Source organism: Pogona vitticeps, chromosome 1 (assembly GCF_051106095.1).
Source record: "Pogona vitticeps strain Pit_001003342236 chromosome 1, PviZW2.1, whole genome shotgun sequence".
In the NCBI taxonomy this organism is placed as follows: Eukaryota; Metazoa; Chordata; class Lepidosauria; order Squamata; family Agamidae; genus Pogona; species Pogona vitticeps.
The window spans coordinates 250,316,563-250,336,014 of NC_135783.1; the positions used below are offsets into that span (position 1 = coordinate 250,316,563).

The window sequence follows — 19,452 nt, forward strand, 5'->3', positions numbered from 1 at the left end:
CATACAGACCTTGGGGTTCCATTTTGTCTATGACTAGAGTAAAGACTGGTAGTTGATCTTTTGGATGACAACTTCAACAATCCCTCATTCAGACTGGCCACTGGCCACATTAGCTGAAGGACTCTGGGAGTTATGGTCCAAAAAGAAAAAAAAGGGAGGTTTCCAAAATTACTCTGGACTATGGCAATCTCAGCTTGGGTTTTTAAAAGCTCCAGCTCAAAACAAAACAAAACATGTGCAACTTACTGGGATCAAAGGCTCACAATCTTCTAATGAGGATAGAGGCATCAGTGCAATTTCGTCCTAGAGAAAGAGATTTCAAGAGGTCAAACATGGATTTTGTTTTATGATATGGAATAATCAAATGTATCAGATTTTTGTTGTAATGTAGTTCACAAACAACATTGACAACATACCGTACTTTTTTTAACCAGCCTTGATCTTATATATTTAACTTTTGCATGTCTGGCTGTAATTAAGCAGGTACAGATGGTTTATGTCCACGCAAGAAAGCTTCTTCACCTAAAGGGCTGGTCAAAGCCAACAAAAATGCTGGCACTCCTAATATGACACTGAGCTCATAACAGAAGCAAGGAGAAGCTGGCTGGAGACTGATACTAGACTTGTATTTTAAAAATTAGAATACTGAAGGCAATTTGAAAGAAGAATAACTCTGCATAGTGTATAGGGTTACCATTGTTCCGTTCTCCAAATCCCGGCAGCTTAGTTTTTGCATTTTGCAAACCTGAAATATTATGCAAACTGGATACCATTATTGTTTTAGCCTTAGCACCATTCATACAAAGTGAACATTGATCAGAGAGAGCCACTATAGCATGGCATGTCTAAGGAAGTGGATTTTGATCCATCTTTAAGCTCTGTTTCTGACCATTCTCAAGGGCAAAACCTCAAGATGACTACCTTTGTGTTACACATACTGGCCATTGTAGTTTCCTTCAGTGTTTTTTGCAAAACAAATACAGTATATGGATGGCATGTGCTTGTTGTTTTCAGGATTGTGAGCTCAGTTGGTTCAGAGTGGTAGGGTGATAAAGTTAAAGATTAACAAGGCGAAGATGATAATATACTTGCTCACCATAACATTATCACTTTATCAACAACATTCTACAAATAACTTTTCCGACCATAGAAATACAGATGTACCCAGTTTAACAGACTCTTTTTTTTTCTGGAGTATTTCCTGCCTGTTTTGTGGATAAGGGCCAAATCCTGCTCATGTTTATTAATTCACACATACAGTTAAGTACTGTACTGGAAAAACTACTGTAAGCTACTGAGGGTGTGATCAGAAGGTGCTTTACCCTTGCTTTTGGACTGCTTTGGTGCAGGCTGGTACATGATATTCTGGCAATTATGAACCAGCCTGACCCTTCCCCGTGTCTATCCACACCTTTTTGGGTCCTTGGCAAGGGCTACTGTTCTTTGAGTGCTAGCAGGATTGCTCCATTTTGGTTCACTTTCCAGCATGTGCGATGACTGAGATCATAACATACTGCTACCATGTTATGCGTAGCAGTATGCCACTTATCAATAATGCCCACACACACAAAGAAAGACAAAGAAGGAAACCCAGAATTTTTCTGCTTTCCCCACAGATGGGGAGACAGAAGAGGATGGAGAGGGGGATCTTTTGCTGTTGTTCCTTTAAAGGTCTTAAAAGTCTCGAAACCCCTTAGTTAAAAGTCTTTAAGCTGCTTGTTTGCCTGAGTCTGTGATGAAAATCCCTTTTGGGCTTCCGGAAGTGATCCATTACTAGTCCTCCCCAAAGGCATATGCGAGCTCCAAAAAACGTTTTTATGTCTCAGATGATTTAAGTCCAGTTCATGGGATTTCAAGATAGCACTGGCCTGGCTAAAATGCTCAAACTGGCGCTCCAACGGATCCTGTTTGTTGATGAAAATGTTCCTCTCCAGGGCTGTCTCATGTTGACAGTATTCCTCTTGGACTTGGAATCAGGTGTCGCACGTCTGTCTTTTGGGTCCGGCATCACTAAGTTCCTCCTTCTCCAGTGACTCTTGAGGGAGGCCTCTCCCCTGGCTGGGTTTCTTGGTACAGATTTGGGTTCCTTAATAGAGCCTGGTGGCAAACTGGTTCACTGGCATGTCACTTACCAACAACAATTAATACATACATATGCATACTTTTTTTTAAAAAAAAAATGCACTTTCTCCCACTTCCAACAGAGGAGGAGGCAGGAGTGGGAGCTAAAAAGGGCCACTTTGAGGTACAGTGTGATTTCCTGCTTTGAAACCACCTGATCCCTTGCATGGGTGTGGATGCAAGGATTGCCCCAAATGGCATGCTGCCCTTCAAAGTGACCCTGTTTAGGATTGTGAGCAAGTAGATGGTCCACCTTGGGATAACTGGACCCTCTAGTTGTGCCCTGAATTTGTACAGGTATTTTTTAAAAGTAAGGCTAATCACCTGTGGCATGGGTTTTCTGGAAGAAGTAGAACTGCAATATTTTCCAACACTCTAAATAATATTATCTGATTTAGTGTGTTTCTTTGACTCAAAGGCCGAAGCTATGCTGTCAATTGCACATAGGTTGTACAACTCTGTATGCAACCAATAATGTCTACGGTGACATCTTAAATTGGGGTAATTCACCTCCAAATTTAAGCCATTTGTGTTATGCTAGCATATTTAAATAAAAGGATTTGGACAAAAGTATCTCATAATTGGGAAAGAGAAGAATAAAAAAAATTATTCCATGCCAATGTTATCTGCAGTACAAACATATCAAAAGTTCATCCAACGGCTACAAAATATTTGAACTGAAATATTTCCTTAGAGGGAAATTAGATTAACCATACAAGGTAGTTTAAATATTATATTCAAATACATTCGAAGTTTTAAGTGGAAATTATTTTATTGGAATACTTGTAAAAATGTAAAGGCAACAGTATATGCTTCCCTTATATTTCACAATGATTACACAGAATATATCTGAATGAGCAGAGAAATGTTAAGAATTGCTTTGCAGAATCATCCTGTCTTTCTTCCAACAGGAGGGAGAGGAGGACATTCAAATGTGGCTGCAGGATATCTTTGGATATCCATGATGGGAAACCCCATGTTCTGATGTTCTGATGAGATCCTCCCTTCTCTGAGCAGCAGATCACCTTCCTTTCAAGGGAGAGGGTTGGAGGCTCCCAGCACATTTGGAGTGCTAAGTTTTGCCAATATATGACTAAGAAATTATTCCAAGGATGTAGCAAACCCACACCACCTTCACACCAACATCAGTTAAACGGAACAGCAGGTCTCCAGAAACTCACACTACTACTTCTCCAGGTCCATCTCTAAAACATAGCAGTGCTTCCTCGAGAAGTGCAGGCCTTGAATTTTGGACTACAGTTCCCAGAATTCTCCAAGTGACATGGCTGAATCTATCTGGGCTGTTGCCCAAAAACTCAAACCTGTACACCACTAGTGCTTTCTCTTGCGCTGAGAACACACTTCAAACTACTGTACCTTCTAAAGCTTTCTCTTGGCATGCATATCATTTCACAACCTTCTTCCATCTAGCAACAGAGAGGACCACCTTTTGACTTTCAGACATAGTTGGACTGCAATTCCCAGTACAATATTTCTCATCTGGGATAACTTGGTAGTTTAAGTCTCTTGCTGAGGAACCAGAGGTCCAGAATTTGATTCGCCCCTGTGGCTCCCTGACCAGGGCTGGATACAATGATCCATAGGGTCTCTTCCAGCTTTGCAGTTCTAAGATGATGATGGTATTTGGAGGACTTTGTCCATTCCTGGCCTAGGAAATAGGATGAACTATCCATCTGAATCAGGGGTGGTCAAAAGGCAGTCCACCAGATGTTGATAGGTTGTGATTCCTAGCAACCATCACTACCATGGGGAAAATGGGGAAGAACCAGACTGTCTGCAGCAATGTTGGGTTTTTTTGGGAGGGGGCGGCGGCACAGTGGTATATTCAGCATAATTTGTGTATGTAATGCACATCATGACACCATCATGTATATCTGCATACAATAAGTATATTTAAGAATAGGGGCAAGCAACCACTTCTGCTCTCCTGCCAACACCCATGATGAGGAATGCTACCAGTTCCAGTATTAAAACATCTGAACCATCACACTGGGCACACATCCAACCTACAACTGTCAATCAATTCCCCATTCACTTGATCTGCATGCAAATTCAAACCTACACACAAAATATATTTACTGTACACATAAAACTGCCACAGTTTCCCTATGGGACATCGTATCAGCTATCCTGTGACACTTACTTCCCACTTACTTCCCAGCCAGATAACTGTAATGTTCTCACAAATGTGGCAGCAAACTTCAACAGGTCCAAAATGCAGCAGCCAGATTGCTGACTGGGGCTGGTTACAGGGATCACATAACTCCCTGTTACAGCACAATTCAAAGTGCTGGTTTTATCCCATAAAGCCCTAAATGGCCTGGGTCCACACTATCTCAATTATTGTATCTCCCATTATAAGGCAGCTTGGGTGTTAAGACCATCAGGAGAGGCATTTCTTTTGGTCCCACTGGGGAGAGATTTCTCTGTTCCTGCTCCTAGACTTTGGGACTCCCTCCCACAGGAGATCAGACTGGGACCATTTTTGCTATCCTTCTGCAAGCAGGCAAAGACCTTTCTCTTCAGGCAAGCCTTCCCTCAGTAAATCAGCTACCTGGTTTTTATATAGATCGTTATGCATTACTGCTTTGATTGGATTTTTAGTACTACAGTGGTGCCTCGCTTAACAAGAATAATTCGTTCCGTTCAAATCGCTGTTAAGCGAAATCCTCATCAAGCGAAATTAAAAAAACCATTGAAATGCATTGAAAACCGGTTCAATGCATTCCAATGGGCAAAATACAGTGGACCCTCGACTTACAGACGGCTTGACTTACAGACTTTCCGAGTTACAGACTTCTCTGGCTGCAAAATTTAGATTCGACTTGCAGCCAGAGAATCGACTTACAGACCAGAAAAAAAACCAAAATGGAATAAAAATAGAATAAAAACCACTGGTTATGGGATTAATCGGTTTTCAGTGCATTGTAGGTCAATGGAGATTCGACTTACAGACTTTTCGACTTGCAGCCACCATTCCAATACGGATTAATTCCTTAAGTAGAGGGTCCACTGTACCTGCTCATTTGCGAAGATCCTCCATAGGGCGGCCTTTTTCCGGTGCTTGTAAAGTGAGGAATCCATCCTAAAGCACAATGGAGAGCCATTTTGCATAGCAGGCGGCCATTTTAGAACCGCCAATCAGCTGTTTTAAAATCATCATCTAGTGAAAAATCGTTTCCCGAAGCAGGGAACTGATCATCGTTAAGCGAATTTTCCCCATAGGAACATCATTTTGTGATCATGGTAGCAATTGCAAAAACTTCATCGTAAAGTGGTTTTATCATGTAACGAGGTAATCGTTAAGCGAGGCACCACTGTAGTTGTTTTCCTTTTTTTGTTTTCCATTTCTCAGAATAGCTTTTTTGAATTGTATACTTATTGATCTTTGCCTTAATATTGCCTGTTAATGATGTTAAATGTCTCTTTATTCATTCATTGTTTGTAGTTTTAAATATTGTTTTTTAATTATGTTAACCACCATTGTATACGCCTTGTTTTCAACTTTAAATATTGTATTTCATTGCTGTAAGCCACCTTGGGTCCTTTTCGAGGAGAAAGGTGGGGTAAAAATATTTTCAATAAATTAATGTACAGCCACTGTCTAATGCACCAGATCGCTAATGGAGTCATTGATAGGGACTCACAAATACTGTCAGGTTGCACAGACGTTGTGTATTTGTTTCTATGGAAGAATACGGAAGTCCTCCTCTCCCCAAAATAAGCTTGGTTTGATTTCTACACAAAAGACATCAATATTCTGGTATTAAGGCAGTCACCAGAACAGCTTCATATTCAGTCTGTGTTGTCTCCAAAAGATGCCTCATGGCAAAGGATTGTGGGCTGCGCTCTGGCATTGTGCTCAGTGAGATCCACAAAAAGAACACACAGAAAAGAAACAATATACCTTTGACTGATGTTTAAAAACAACATTTCTGCCTCTAAGGGCAGCAACTCTACTGCATCTTTTTACTTGTCAAGACTGCTAATGGTGTACATGAGTTATTAAAGATAAGTTTACAAGGAAAGGAACTCCATGAGCAAGGAATGATTCGCCAGAGCAACCACCTGCTGAGGAAAGAACAGGCCATCTATTACGGGTGACAGCTTGACCCCTGAACCAGGAATACTCCTCACTTGAGTATTTTCTTGCTGGTCTCACTTGTCTATACTAACAGCAAGCACATTCTCCAAGTGCCTATCTAGCAACTCTGTGAGCCTCTTCCTACAAATAAATATTCCCAGATTATTAATGTTCATAAAAGACAAACAGCAGTTGAAGGCCCAAATGAGGGGGCCTAAAAGATGGCGCCTGCAAGAAGTAACTCGTATCTCCTAAGGTTACCATCTCTGCTTACTCATCAACAGTAATGTAATCTGTGATGAGAGAATTATTTAAATCAAATATTTTCCAATTAGAACTGCAAGTAGTAAACCTACACAAATCAAGTTGATTTTTTAATAATTCTGCCTGGATCTTCTAACCACTGATTAATATCTAGCATTACCTAACTTCAAACCAAACACCCCCTCTGACAACACCAAGACCAGAAGAACCTGTTTGGCTGAGGTTCACACTGATAGCTCCTGTGAGACTGGGATCATGCAACACCACCTTACTTTCGGTAAACAAAAACCACCATGTTCACCATGCAAATGAAAGCTAACAGTATAGTTTCTCTCACACAAAACCAATGCAACCGAATGTAATGTTCAGCTTATTCATCAGTATGTCTCACTGCATTCAAGAGAGATTATTCCCAAGGAACTGGGTTTTCAGGATATACACTGAGAAATCCTACCCGTTTATTTCCAGGTAAATGTGCATTGGATGGCAACTTCAATAAATTAGGTGGTGAAACTGCTGAAAGGAAAGCTGTGTTTATGGTCTGATTATTTATTTGCATTTTAAAGTACGTTTCATTCCTCTTTGTGAGGATGTATCCTGAAGAGCAGTTAAGCATCTGACAAAAGGGAAGGGTAATTAAACTTCAGAGAGGGGGATGGTCTGATGCAAAACCCTGCTCTTACTACATGCAATCATTTAATTGCTTACCACGGAATTGTTCAGCGATCCCAAAGAACATGAAGAATAAATAACTTCACCGGGTTAGAAACATGGGATCTTTTCAAGCCCTGCATAGGCAAGTTCTTGCAGTACCATCCAGACACACCGAATTGTACTTTTTTCAAGGAATGAGTTATCCTAGTGGAATTGGAAGCTAAGAAGTGTGGCCAATAATAGAACTCATTGGGAGAAAAGCAGGACCAAACTGGTTTTTATGCAGCACACGCCCACAGGATCTTTGAGAACACATTTGGAAGCCAATGCTGGATTGCCACAATTTTTTAGCTAACAGAGTTCATCCATCTTGGAAGTGCTGTGATACACTCAGAAATGTAGCCACTGAAGTTTTCCTAGAATGGGATGATGAGGTAAAATGTCCTGTCTGGAATTTCCATCGATGAAGCTCATGAGTCCAATCAGAAACAACATTTGGGACCATAGTTGATGGCATTTTCTCCAATACTTCCTCTGGCATTTTCTCCATTACTTCCTCTGCAGTGCCTGAGCCTCAGCTTGAACAGACACAGGATGTTAACAGATCTTTACCGCAAAACAGGCACAATGGCTAATGATAGGACCACATTCCCTCTGTAGAGAAGATCACTTTGTGTGAATCCTCCCATTATGTTGCTATAAAGAACAATCATCCATTTCTGTATCTGTGATTACTGCTTAACTCTTCTAACCATTATCGTAAATCAGATGAACTGACATTGCTATTTCTACTGTGTGAAATTTGTTTCATATAAGAATGGTGCCAGAAAAAAATAGGGAGCCTGCCTTGAGCACTTACAATTTACATTAAGTGAACAAAGAAGCTAATGGTTGTGGGAAGTCAACTGAAAGAACAGTATTTTATCAGCAGATATGTTTTGCTTCCAAGTCATCTTCTCTCAAACCTCCCCATACGAAGCAACATTCTGCTCTATCCTAGAGGTTACATGCAATTCCTCTAAGCATTTAACTCAACTTGGGCTTCAGTTACCATATTTTTCCATATATAAGACAGTACTTTTTCCTAAAATCATTACAGTAAAAATTGATGGGCGTCTCACATGTAGAAGTAAGCTGAGGAGAGAACAAAACTGCCCATACCTTGCCTCTGTAAACAGGCTTCCTTCAATCACAAAGCTTAGCTTCCTCCAATCGTGAGCCTTATGGAACTGACATCAGCTGATGCCGAACAAACCAATTGGAACGCACCTCACTGGAGGTGGAGCTTGTAGGCAGTGCTCTGACAGCTGAGGCATGCTCAGGCCTAGGGGAGGGCCCTCCCATTCTTTCCTCTCCCTCAACTGTCTGAATGTTTATATTTTAAAAAACATTTTTTACATATATGAGATTAGTGCAAGGTCATCCTAGCACCTTATTGCTGGGTCCTCATTATTATTATTTCCCATATATGCACCCTTTAAAAGGATCAGAAGAGGCGGAACCAGAGGAAGGAAAGAAAGAAGGGAGGCTGTGGGCTGGAATGTGAATCATGTCGCATTCCGTATGAACAGTGAACTCTTGGGTCAATCCACAGCCCCTGTGTGAGCACTGGTTGTGATTTCAAATGTAATGCAGTTGGCGAATCAAATCACAGTAAAGCTGAAGCACATCAATTTGGTATTCTAGTGCAGTCACATCCTATTTTTTCCCTACTGTACAATAGTGCAAATACTTATGTCAACCCTAGCAGGGTTTTTTTGAGGAATGTGAGATAACCGAGGAGTAGTTTACTATCGCTACCTCTCAGAGAGTTTCCACTGTTGAATGGCGATTTCAGCCTAGGTCTCCTTGGCACAGAGATTTTGATCACTTTACCCATGATATGCAAAAAGAAGATATAGTGCTCCAGAAGTATGGGAAACATGATTGTGACGTTTACCCTCGTGGCTACTGCTTGTTACTCCCTCACAAAGGTGCACGTTGCATTCTCTTCTTGCTGCCACCAGTGGATTACTTCGATCCACAATATAAATGACGTATGTCAGAACACTTGTCTTGTGAACAGAAACAGAACTTATTTATTGAAGTGAAGCAGAATGAGTAATAACAGGTTTTCAGATATTCTGTATACATAAGCAATTCATCAACAGTTCCCTCAGTACATAGTTCTTTTCGCTTGCAGATTCATTATCACCCTCTCTACCTATTTTCCTAACTAGCTCTATCTCTCTGACTAACCAGCCCTATCTGACTCCTCCTTCTCTCGCCAAGCCTCATGTAGCTGCTGACTCTGCCTCTTCAGCCCTCTCATAGGTTCATGCAAATCAGCTCATGAATATGAATAGCACGAGTGACGTGGGCAGTTGCCACATTCCTCCCTCCTAAGAAAAAGTTTATTTCATGAGGGAAAACCTTACAGTTTACCCTTATGAATAACGAAACATATAGGGAAAATTACATACAAAAACATTTACCATCATAATAATATGCTTACCAGTTATGTCCTAAATCATACCAGATTACATTACCATATACCTGTACATACCTTATAATAAATTTTTGCTCTATTACTATGTTTACTAGACCAAACTTACCACTTTAAACATTTAAAACAATCAATACAATTATAAACATTTGCATTACTCACATTAATACAAATTACATTATATTACCTCTACATTGATAAGGCTACGCACCATCATTATACATTCAACAACATTCAAACAAACTTTGCACTTTAATCATATTTCATAACTCTTATATAAACAGAACATTTAATACAACATCACCAACTTTTTATCCACCCATTAGTCATTTGGCCTTCGAGACCAAGCATCAGCGATCACCTTCAGATTTCCTTTTATGCTGCTGCATCCATCCTGCAAGTTTGCTGTTATTGGAATTCATAGTCCGTAGCCACACCAAAGGGAAATGGTCAGTGCAAAGGATGAACTTCCTTCCCCAAATGTAGGGCTTTAGTTTCTGTAGTGTCCAGACAATGGATAGGTATGCCCTCTCAATAGGAAACAAATGTCTCTCACCAGGTTGGAGTTTCCTGCTGATCAGAGTCCCGCTGTCATCCGCTTGGCACAGCATGGCTCCCAGACCCACACTCGACACATCGGTGTACGCGATGAACTCACAGTTGAAGTCCGGTGCAACAAGGACAGGTCCTGAAGTCTGCACTCTCTTGGGACAATTGAAAGCTACCTGGCACTCTAATGTCCACTGGATGTCCTCGGCTCACCTCTTCTGGGTTAAGCCTGTTCTCTGTTTGATTACTGGGTTCAATTTCTCAACTGGGGAGAAGGTAGGCAGTTTCTTCCACTCCTCCAGAACAGCTATGGCAGTGTTCTTCCTTGACATCTTATTGCTTTTTCCTTTACCCTCACGAATAAACTCATCCACAAGTACTTTAGTCGCAAAGCTCTTCATATGTGGGGGACCACTATCACAGATCACCTTAAGATTTACAGGCAAGTTTCTTTTAGGTGCCATCTCACACACTTGGCTTATTTCTGATGTATTGAGATTTTCAGGAGGCTGAGCTGAGGCTGAAGACCAGGTTTGCCTGCATGGACATTTTGCTGAGGAGTTTGTTTTTGCTGGGATTTCTTTTGTTTTCCCACACACACACACTGCATGGCCTAGGAGGTGGGGCTTTCCCTCCTTAAATGAGGGTGTGCCAGGACCCTAACATTGCATGAAATCCTCAAATTCTCTGACTCTGTCTCTGACCCTAATATGGTAAATAGGAAAGCCTATTCGCATTGCATACACCTGGGAGGCAGGAAAGTTTTAAGGGTTGGATCATACTTCCGCACTATTAAAGAGCAGGCTGGGTAGGTGGGGCTCGTCCGCCATGGAAGGCAGCCCATCTAGGAGAAGGAAAACTCCAATTTCAAATCTCCACTGCCTTGTGGCTATATGCACTCATGGAAAAGGCTTCAGGAGTTAACCTAGAGGCAAAATCCGGAGCTGGAGTCCCAGAAGCAGTCCGTGTCGTTCTGCCAACTCCTGCGATGTTGCTGGAACCAGTTGTATTGGCTCTTGCTTTTCCATTGGACCATTTCAGCAACATGGAGAGGGAGGATTTGCTGCTTGGGTAACAGCCTATCCTCCATACTACTTTACCCAGGCTTCATGCTCTGGAGAGGACACTCCTCGATACAGAGCATGTTACCATAGTCTCTCGAGACTGAGGGATGCCTATGATGAGATTTTCATCATCTGGTTCTATCCCTTTAATCTCGGGTTTCTCAGGTAGGGGTTTGCCTTGTACGATTTTAAATGCTTTTGCAGCTGAAGGTGGAGACTTCCCACAACTAGACTCCTCAGCCCTCCAGTGCTGTTGCAACTAATCCACAGGTTCTGACCATGCCAAAAGCAATTCACTCCCCTCTATGGGTCTCAGCCTCACTACTTTGTCCTCAGGACATAATGCTCTTTCCTGGGCTTTTTGCCTGAGGAATTCCTAGAGAGTTCTAGGAATTGGAGTAACAAGGAAATACAAATAGCACATCTTATAGACTTTCTATTGAGGACTAGACAAATCTTTCCCTGTCAGTGACTTCACTTCAGAAATAATAAACAGCTGCTAAAATCAGCTGATTTTCACAACTAAGTTGCAGCATAACTTTGTTTGGGAGTGCTCCTTCATCTCTATACAGGATACCTTTATCAATTAATCTGCAATCCTCTCTTCATTAATAGCTCTAAATACAGTATCATTTATAGGCAAGATTAGGAAGCGTTAAATGTTTGTACAGTGGGCATTAGAAAGCTTTGGAGGTAGCACCCAAACAAGTACAAGGGAATACAAAAGAGACAGGTGAAAGACCGTAAATGAGAAACTAAAAAGAGAAAGAATGCATTCATCGAATGACTGCGCATGCGGCAGCTTCCCCAGTGGTGGACCACATCATGCAGAACAGTTTCCTTGCCAATTTTAAGCAGTGTGTTGATATTTCCGCTATCAGTTGGTGACCTGCTTATTGGCCCAAGTGTTTTGCTGACCGTTTTCCTGAGCATTAACAACATCCACTGCCCATAGTTTTTAATCAGGGTGGATAAAAATCAATGATTTTTTTTAAAAAAATTGCTTAAATTATGATTTAAATCTGATTTTTAAAATTTAAATTGTGATTTAATTCAGTTTTATTTAAATCAAATCCACCATGTTTTTAATTAATTGCTTTACTGCTTTTATCAGCTTCAACATATTTTATCCATTATTTTTATTATATTTTTTTACTGGGTGTTGTTTATTTTTAAAATGAAAAGCAGTGGGTTTTTTTTTCTTAAATAAATAGTGGCTGACCAGGTAGAAATAAGTAAATAGTAACTAATATTATTCTCATGCCCTACCACATTTCAAAAAATTGTGCCACCAAGCTGTCCTAAAGAGATATGAAACTCTTGGGAAACTTCATGTGCACTGATAGTTATACATAAGCCTCCTTCCACCTGGCCGTGTCAATTGGTTCAAAACTGCTACATCTCCTACAATTTAGACTGTGCCATCAATCTGAGTACAAGCTATGCTGAATCTGACCAGACCCTTTTTTTTTCCTGAGTAAGCACGAGGTGAAGGTACATATACAAAAATTTCATTCAAATCTTTCCCATGCTAATGCCTTTCAGATCCCTTGGACAACAAGCCCCACAAGTTCTCAGCTCCCACTGTGTAGCTAATTCAGTGGCTTGCAGCACATGCTCCCTCCTGGAGGGTCAACAGAAGACATTGAGGTGGGATGCGGTGCCTTCATAACAATTGTTAAAAAAATTTCTGCTCAGTCCCCATGTCATCCCTGCATTTGTGATTTGCAATTTCCTACCAAACCTACTTACTATAGGTTACCCATCTGTGCCATCTAGTCAATACTGAACTATGGCAACCCTTTTCAGTGCTTTCCAGGTAGACAATATTTAGAAGCGGTTTGTCATTCCCTTTTTCTGGGGGCATCCTGGGACTGTGCAGCTTGTCCAAGGCCACACAAGTTGGCTCTTCTCCCAGGAGGCACAGTGGGGGAATCAAACTCCCAACCTCTGGCTCTGCATTCAGATACCTAAACCACTGAGCTACTCAGCCAGCTTATACTGGGCTAAGAAGCATGGTATTTGGAAGATCAGTGTTACTTGGAAACAAACATTCTGATCTACGGTTGGAGAGAACTTCGCTGCATCTTCAGTTAAAGATGTTCTTCTTGGTGCTGGGGCCCAGTTTTTATTGCCTGCTTTTTGAATGCCAGAGTTTATGATATTACTGTTTCTCAAAGCAGTTTCTTAAATTAGGATTAAAACAACAACCACCTCTCGTGACAGTGCATACCACTTTACAATAAAAAGGTTCTCAAAACTGTCTTAACATGTCATTCAACACATTTCTTTCTTTTACAAAAATATTCAGAAAAATGATCTTGCACCCAAAGAGATGCAGGCAAGTTGATCTTCTCTTGGGCAGACCTTGGATCTTATGAGCCTTTTGTCAATTTACAGGAAAGCCCAGACCAGAGGTTTGGTTTGCTTCTCTAGTACTGAGCCTTTGCTTTTCATGAAGTCACAAGTGTAATTAAAGTGTTTAAAAAAACCTGTTATGCCCATGCTGTCAACATTTTAAACAGCTCTTCAACATTTTTATTTAAATCATTAAATGCTCATGCTACTAGTTCCTTTTGATGAGCCAGGAACAATTTTCATTATTTTATTTCATTACTAGCCATCTTTGGCAAGTTATGAGATAGAATTATTATTTTCCTTGGTTTGGGTTTACTCCCAATACTGTATTTCCATGGTTTTCATGTCATCAAGACTTAGTTTAAATGATAAGTATAATAACAAAACGCCTGCAAATCTATAAACACTTTTGTAGCTTTTGTTGTCATAGTGGGAGACCCAGATTCTCTGAAAGTGACTGGTCCGACATAATGCAGGAAAGGTAAAGATTCAAAGCCACAGCTGGCTAGCAGCTTCTGAGATTTGTAGTCCAAAGCCCTGAAGGAACAAAGCTGCAAAAGGGTGCACTATGTTTAGGCGAGGGGTGTTTATTTATTTATTTATTTTTGTGTAGATCAACAAGGAACTTCAGGGCTTTTTCATTTTAACTTAAATTTTGGTGAGCAGCACTACTTGATTTTTTTGGAAAAGACACTCAAATTCAAGAGATTTAAACAGATATTACCAACACAGAAGCACTTCCTTGAATAAGGGACACCCCGCCTCACGTCATCAATTTATCTCGTTCTACAGTTTTGGAAGTAATATTTACAGTATTAAATCTCATTAAAAGTTTCCACTTATAATTTACAAAGGTAACTCTGGAAGGTAGTGAGTGTAGTGTAGTGGATACATTGACCTTCTAGGACTCAGGATATATGTGTTCAAATCTCTGCTCAGTCCTGGAAATTTACTGAGAGGATTCAATTGATGAAACCATTCCTTATATATTATACTTACTGTGAACGGCTTTATCAGGCTTGCTATTAATTTTTACATGATAGCACATATAAAAACTCATGTAAAGTCCTTTGTAATTAAACTGTACCAATAGAAACATATATTATTTTAATTCGATTTTATTTACACTAAACCTGATGGAATGGAAACTAGGGGATTGGTACTGGTAAAACCACTCCTTATACTATATATCTCATTTACTTTGAATGCCTTATTAAGGTCGCTGTAAGTCGGTTCCCTCTTGACCACACGTAACTACTGTGCTGTATTAATCACTCTTCTAAAGAGCAGGGTGGAAAAATATATATCCGAGTCAAAGTCAATACACGTGGCAGCTTGAAGTAACGTATGGGAAGTCGGAAGAATCAGAGAATGTCTTGGACACGTTTACTCAGAAGTAAGTCCCACTGAGTTCAGCAAGACTCATTTTCACGTAATTGTGTACAACCTTGTCGCTTAAATCCCGCTGTTTCAGCCGCACAGAACACACTAAATATTACTCACGTTCTGTCCTTCCAAACGTACTAAACTAGTAGTATATCTGAAGATCTAAAGCCGCTCAAGAAGCGAAGTTCACATAACGTAAACAATTCTAGTTAAAGGATTCGCTCCCTCCTCTCTCCCTCTTTGTGCATACTGTATTTTGTGCCGACTTATAGGGAACTGAGATATTTAAGAAGCGGTTCTGGCAGTTCCACACACGCGCCGTGAGTGTCCACGGCCTAAGGAATTCGAACCCAGTGCCCGAGTCCTCGTTTGTCACTCCGTCCTGGATCACTTTCTCCCCGCAGTGATCCCTACGTGAAATGTGAAACCATTTCGTCCGACCCCCCACCCTCGCCTTCACCGGTTTAAGGATCTCCCCAGAGCCAAGAGGGACCGCCCCGGACTTCCCGCCCCGAGGTTTCCTTCCCACGAAGGTGCCCGGACAGACGAGCCCAGACGGCCGCTCAGGGCAAGGCGCAGAACACACGCGGGGCAAGTTCTTACCTGCATGGCGGAAAGCAGTCGGTGCCTCACCCCCTGGCCTCCCCCGGTGTAACACACTCAGGAGGGAAGTTCTCCTCCTTCCTAGCCGACCCTTCCCCTCGATCCTGCCGGTTTGGCGCCCTAGAGCAGGAGCGCGAGGGCGTCCCGAGGATCGGTCCGCGGAGGCGCGCGCTCCCCTCCCCGCCCGCCTCGCGCTCCGCCGCGATCCCCGGGCGCCTCGAAAGAGACTTGGGACTTCCGCCCCTGGTTGCCCAGCGAGAGGAGCGGGAGGTGGCTTTCGCTCCGGGCGACCCAGGAAGGCAGGGAGGGCCCAGGCGAGCCCTGCTGGCGGCTGAGGCGTGCTCGCGCCTTGGTGCGCCTCGACCCATGTCTGAGGGCGACGGAGTGAGGCGCCCAGAGGGTTTCTACTCAGGGTGTGAAAAAAGGGGGTCTCCCCTCCCCCCCCCTTTCTGCTCAGGTAACTCGAGCAGCAACAACTAAAGCAAGAACCAACCCCAATTCAGAAGAACACCTCAGAGGCTAATACATTTGCTTCTGTGGGAGTTTCCCCTGGATTGCGGTCCACCTTTTCAGTCAGGTGGAGCATCAGAGTTGGTGGTGTTCAAGCAGGGGAGTCCATGTATCTGAAAGGGGCTGGTAATCCACCAGAACTCGGTCCTGAAATAAAACTTTCAGTTTCTGGAGTGCTGCGCTGCTTTTGCTTTTCGTTTTCTCCCCCCCCCCATTTTTTTTTACATTAAAGCAAACTAATTTGCCTGCTGCTCTAAAATCAAGCAGCAACATTTCAACAGCGTTAATTGAGAGGCAGAAGCAGGGTGAGTCATTTTGCTGCCCGAGGCTAAACCAAATCTAGGTGCTTATTGTCCAAAATCAGCCAAATTGGCAGATCCCACCCCAAATCCCACAAACACCTCTCTCCATTTCAGAAGGCAAAAATAATAATTGCAAAAAAAAACCTGTCTGATGCACCTGCCTCACCTTGCCTAGTGGGTGGGGCAGCTCTGTTTCATAGTAGTGGATAATTCTTTGTTTCAACCGGTGGCAAATGCAGTTTACAGAATAATCGTGTACACAGTCACCATCACTAGCACACACTGAACTGATTACAGTACAGTACAGACAAAACTGCTTATTGCCTACCTTTCATTATGTGCTTCCTTACAGACTCCCATGATGATTATCTGCCTCTTATATTGCACCTGCCTGAAAATCTGCCCTTTCTGTGCCTGCACATACCATAACAGCATCACCCTCAGCCTATGGAAGAACAGCTAAACATTTAAATTTTAAAAATCTACCGCTGTTTACAGGTCCAAACTGTCATAAAATAATGAGCTGGAAAGGGGGAACACTGTTAGGGTGCAGGTAAACAGCCAAATTGTCCCAGGATGGATCAGGCTAAATGGGATCACTCTGAGATAAAGAATGCCATTTGGTGCAATCCTTACATCCATATGGAAGGACTGGATGGTTTCAGAGCAAGAAATCACACCACACCTCAAGTAGACCTACGTATTTAGCCCAATCCTTTGAAGAGAAAACAAAACAAAATAAAAAAGATCCCCTACTATATCCCATCCTATCTCCCCCTGAATGGGGGAGTGGGAGAACGCTACAGGCTTTAAAATAAAATTATTTATTTTTAAGTGTCATAGTGCTAAATGGGCTTGCCAATCAACCAGTTCAGCACTGAATTCTATAAGAGATTAAAAAAACCTTCCACATTCTCTTCTGGCTCCCTCTCTGTGGTGGTGGTGGGGGCTTTAGAGCATTCGTTCGTTCGTTCGTTCGTTCGTTCATTTGTTTATTCTCCTCCTTTCTCCTTAAAACGACCCAAGGCAACCTACCTAATTAAAAGACAATATAAAAGCTAACAACAGTGAGTATACAAATAAAAAATCAAACAAATACCATACAAAAAACATAAGCAACACCAAACCATTCAAAGCAGTAAGGAACAACAATCCATTCTCTCTCTCTCTCTCTCTCTCTCTCACACACACACACACACACACACACACACACAGAGTCACTCAGGGAAAACTTTCTGAAAATAAAGGTGCTTGTGGAAGGACAACAAAGATGGAGCTAGTCTGGCCTCTTGTTGTGGTGGGGGAGTTCCAAAGTCAACAGAGAAGGCTCTCTCCTGCATCCCCACCAAATGCACCTGTGAAGGTGGTGGAACTGAGATAAAGTCTCCTCTTGGTGATCTTAAGCTTTGAGTAGACTTATAAAGGGAGATTCTGCAGCAGCTTAAGTGAAGCGACAGGCAAGCAATCCACTTTGGTTCAATGCCTCAGCCAGGGACACTAAAGGTGCAGGTAGGCACGGCTAAGATCAGGCTGATTGATTACCTGCTTTTCTTGTGGTCACTAGAGAATAGAGTGAACCAATCTCATCACACCCTTATTCATTTATTTGATTTAAATAATAAAACTAACCTGGGAATAGATATCTATATAAGCTATGAGGAGAATTGGCAGAAAGAATAGGGAGGCATCCCTTTCTGTTTCATGTAACAATTTGGAGTTGTAGAGTGACTTGCAGTATACGTGGGGTGAGTATCTCTCATTATTAGAACATCCAGTAAGACTGATTGGCAATAGATTGTGGACTGCATAAATGTAGACAGCTTCTCAAATCAGGTTTCCTTAAATTCTGTTAAAACTCCATCTGTACCAACACTGCTGTATAAATCATATGTGACACAGAGCTACTGAAATGTACTCTCACGATACATTGGTCAATAAAGATCGTTATTAAATTGCTTTCCCAAAAAAGGAAATTATGTCTGTTAGTGAAGGAAGGCTATTTATATTGGACACTTGTTGGCAGATGGTACCACTTCAAGGTATCATTTAAATATAGCAAGCAGGACAGAAGTGACTTAATAGATAGTCACACTGGGGTACAGTATATGCAGATAAATTGAGGCCTCGGGGGGTGTATGATGACTACAAGTCTTCTGAATAAATATGAAGCACTGGCATTTGTTGAAAGGACTAGCCCTTGATTTTATGTATGTTCTTGCTTTCGTGGATGAGTAGTTTCTTACACAGTGCAGCTCAATCTACAGAGGAAAGGGAAAGACCAAAACACAGATAAAGCAGGGTTATGTGAAACTATGAAATGTCATTACTCCTGGCACCATGCAGGCAGTAAACATGGGAGGTTTCCCTTGTAATTTGCCCCTGATTTGGGCTGCATCAGTCAATTTATAACAGCCTTGTCTTACACTGAAATTATTATTTTTGAATCCAAGATCCTTTCCTTTAAATCTACGCCCCATCCTATGTCCAAATACAAATACTTTTTTAGGCAATTGAGAGAAAGAAGTGGTATTGTAGAGCTTGATTGTAGATAGTGGATCATACGGTAAGCCTTGAATGATTGCAGGAAATGCAAAGGTATGTATAGAAGCCAGCCGCTGTCCATAATGTGCTTTTCATGGACAGTCTATATTTGCATCCCAATGTCCTGAAAATAAGCCTGTCAAGAGTAGTCAGGGGTACACTTTATGGATTTAATTCTCTTCCAGCACCATCTACTGACATTTTTGTGACACTACAACTATATCATATTCTTGCATACTAAGGTGATACCTAAATTAGGCCAACTGAAAAAACACAAAGAACCATGTAGGTTTTCTAAAAAAAAACAGCAGGTGGATGGATGGGATGGGAGGAAAGGTGGGACCTCAGTTTTCTGTATGTTATTACAGGGAGTAATGCAGATTTGATGCTGCAGACAAAAGCAGTCTTATCAGATGATCATTGAACTGGATAATACAGTATTTATTCTTCCTGTTTCTGCCCTACCATTGGTTGAAAATGTTTTATTTGCAACGTTGTATACTGCCTGTA

General features: G+C 41.6%; 1 protein-coding gene across 2 annotated transcripts in view; it reads right to left on the reverse strand.

Annotated features, from left to right (window-relative positions):
* Positions 1–15,720, reverse strand: part of ANO9 (anoctamin 9) — a 48,895-nt gene extending 33,175 nt beyond the window's left edge. For both annotated transcript variants that reach the window (XM_020784191.3, XM_078383589.1), the window contains exons 1-2: positions 15,590–15,720; positions 247–303 (exon numbers count right to left, since the gene is read on the reverse strand). In XM_020784191.3, coding sequence (XP_020639850.3) covers positions 247–303; positions 15,590–15,595 — 63 coding nt within the window. In that variant the 5' untranslated portion in view covers positions 15,596–15,720. The remainder of the gene's footprint in view (positions 1–246; positions 304–15,589) is intronic.
* Between the last annotated feature and the right edge of the window lie 3,732 nt (positions 15,721–19,452).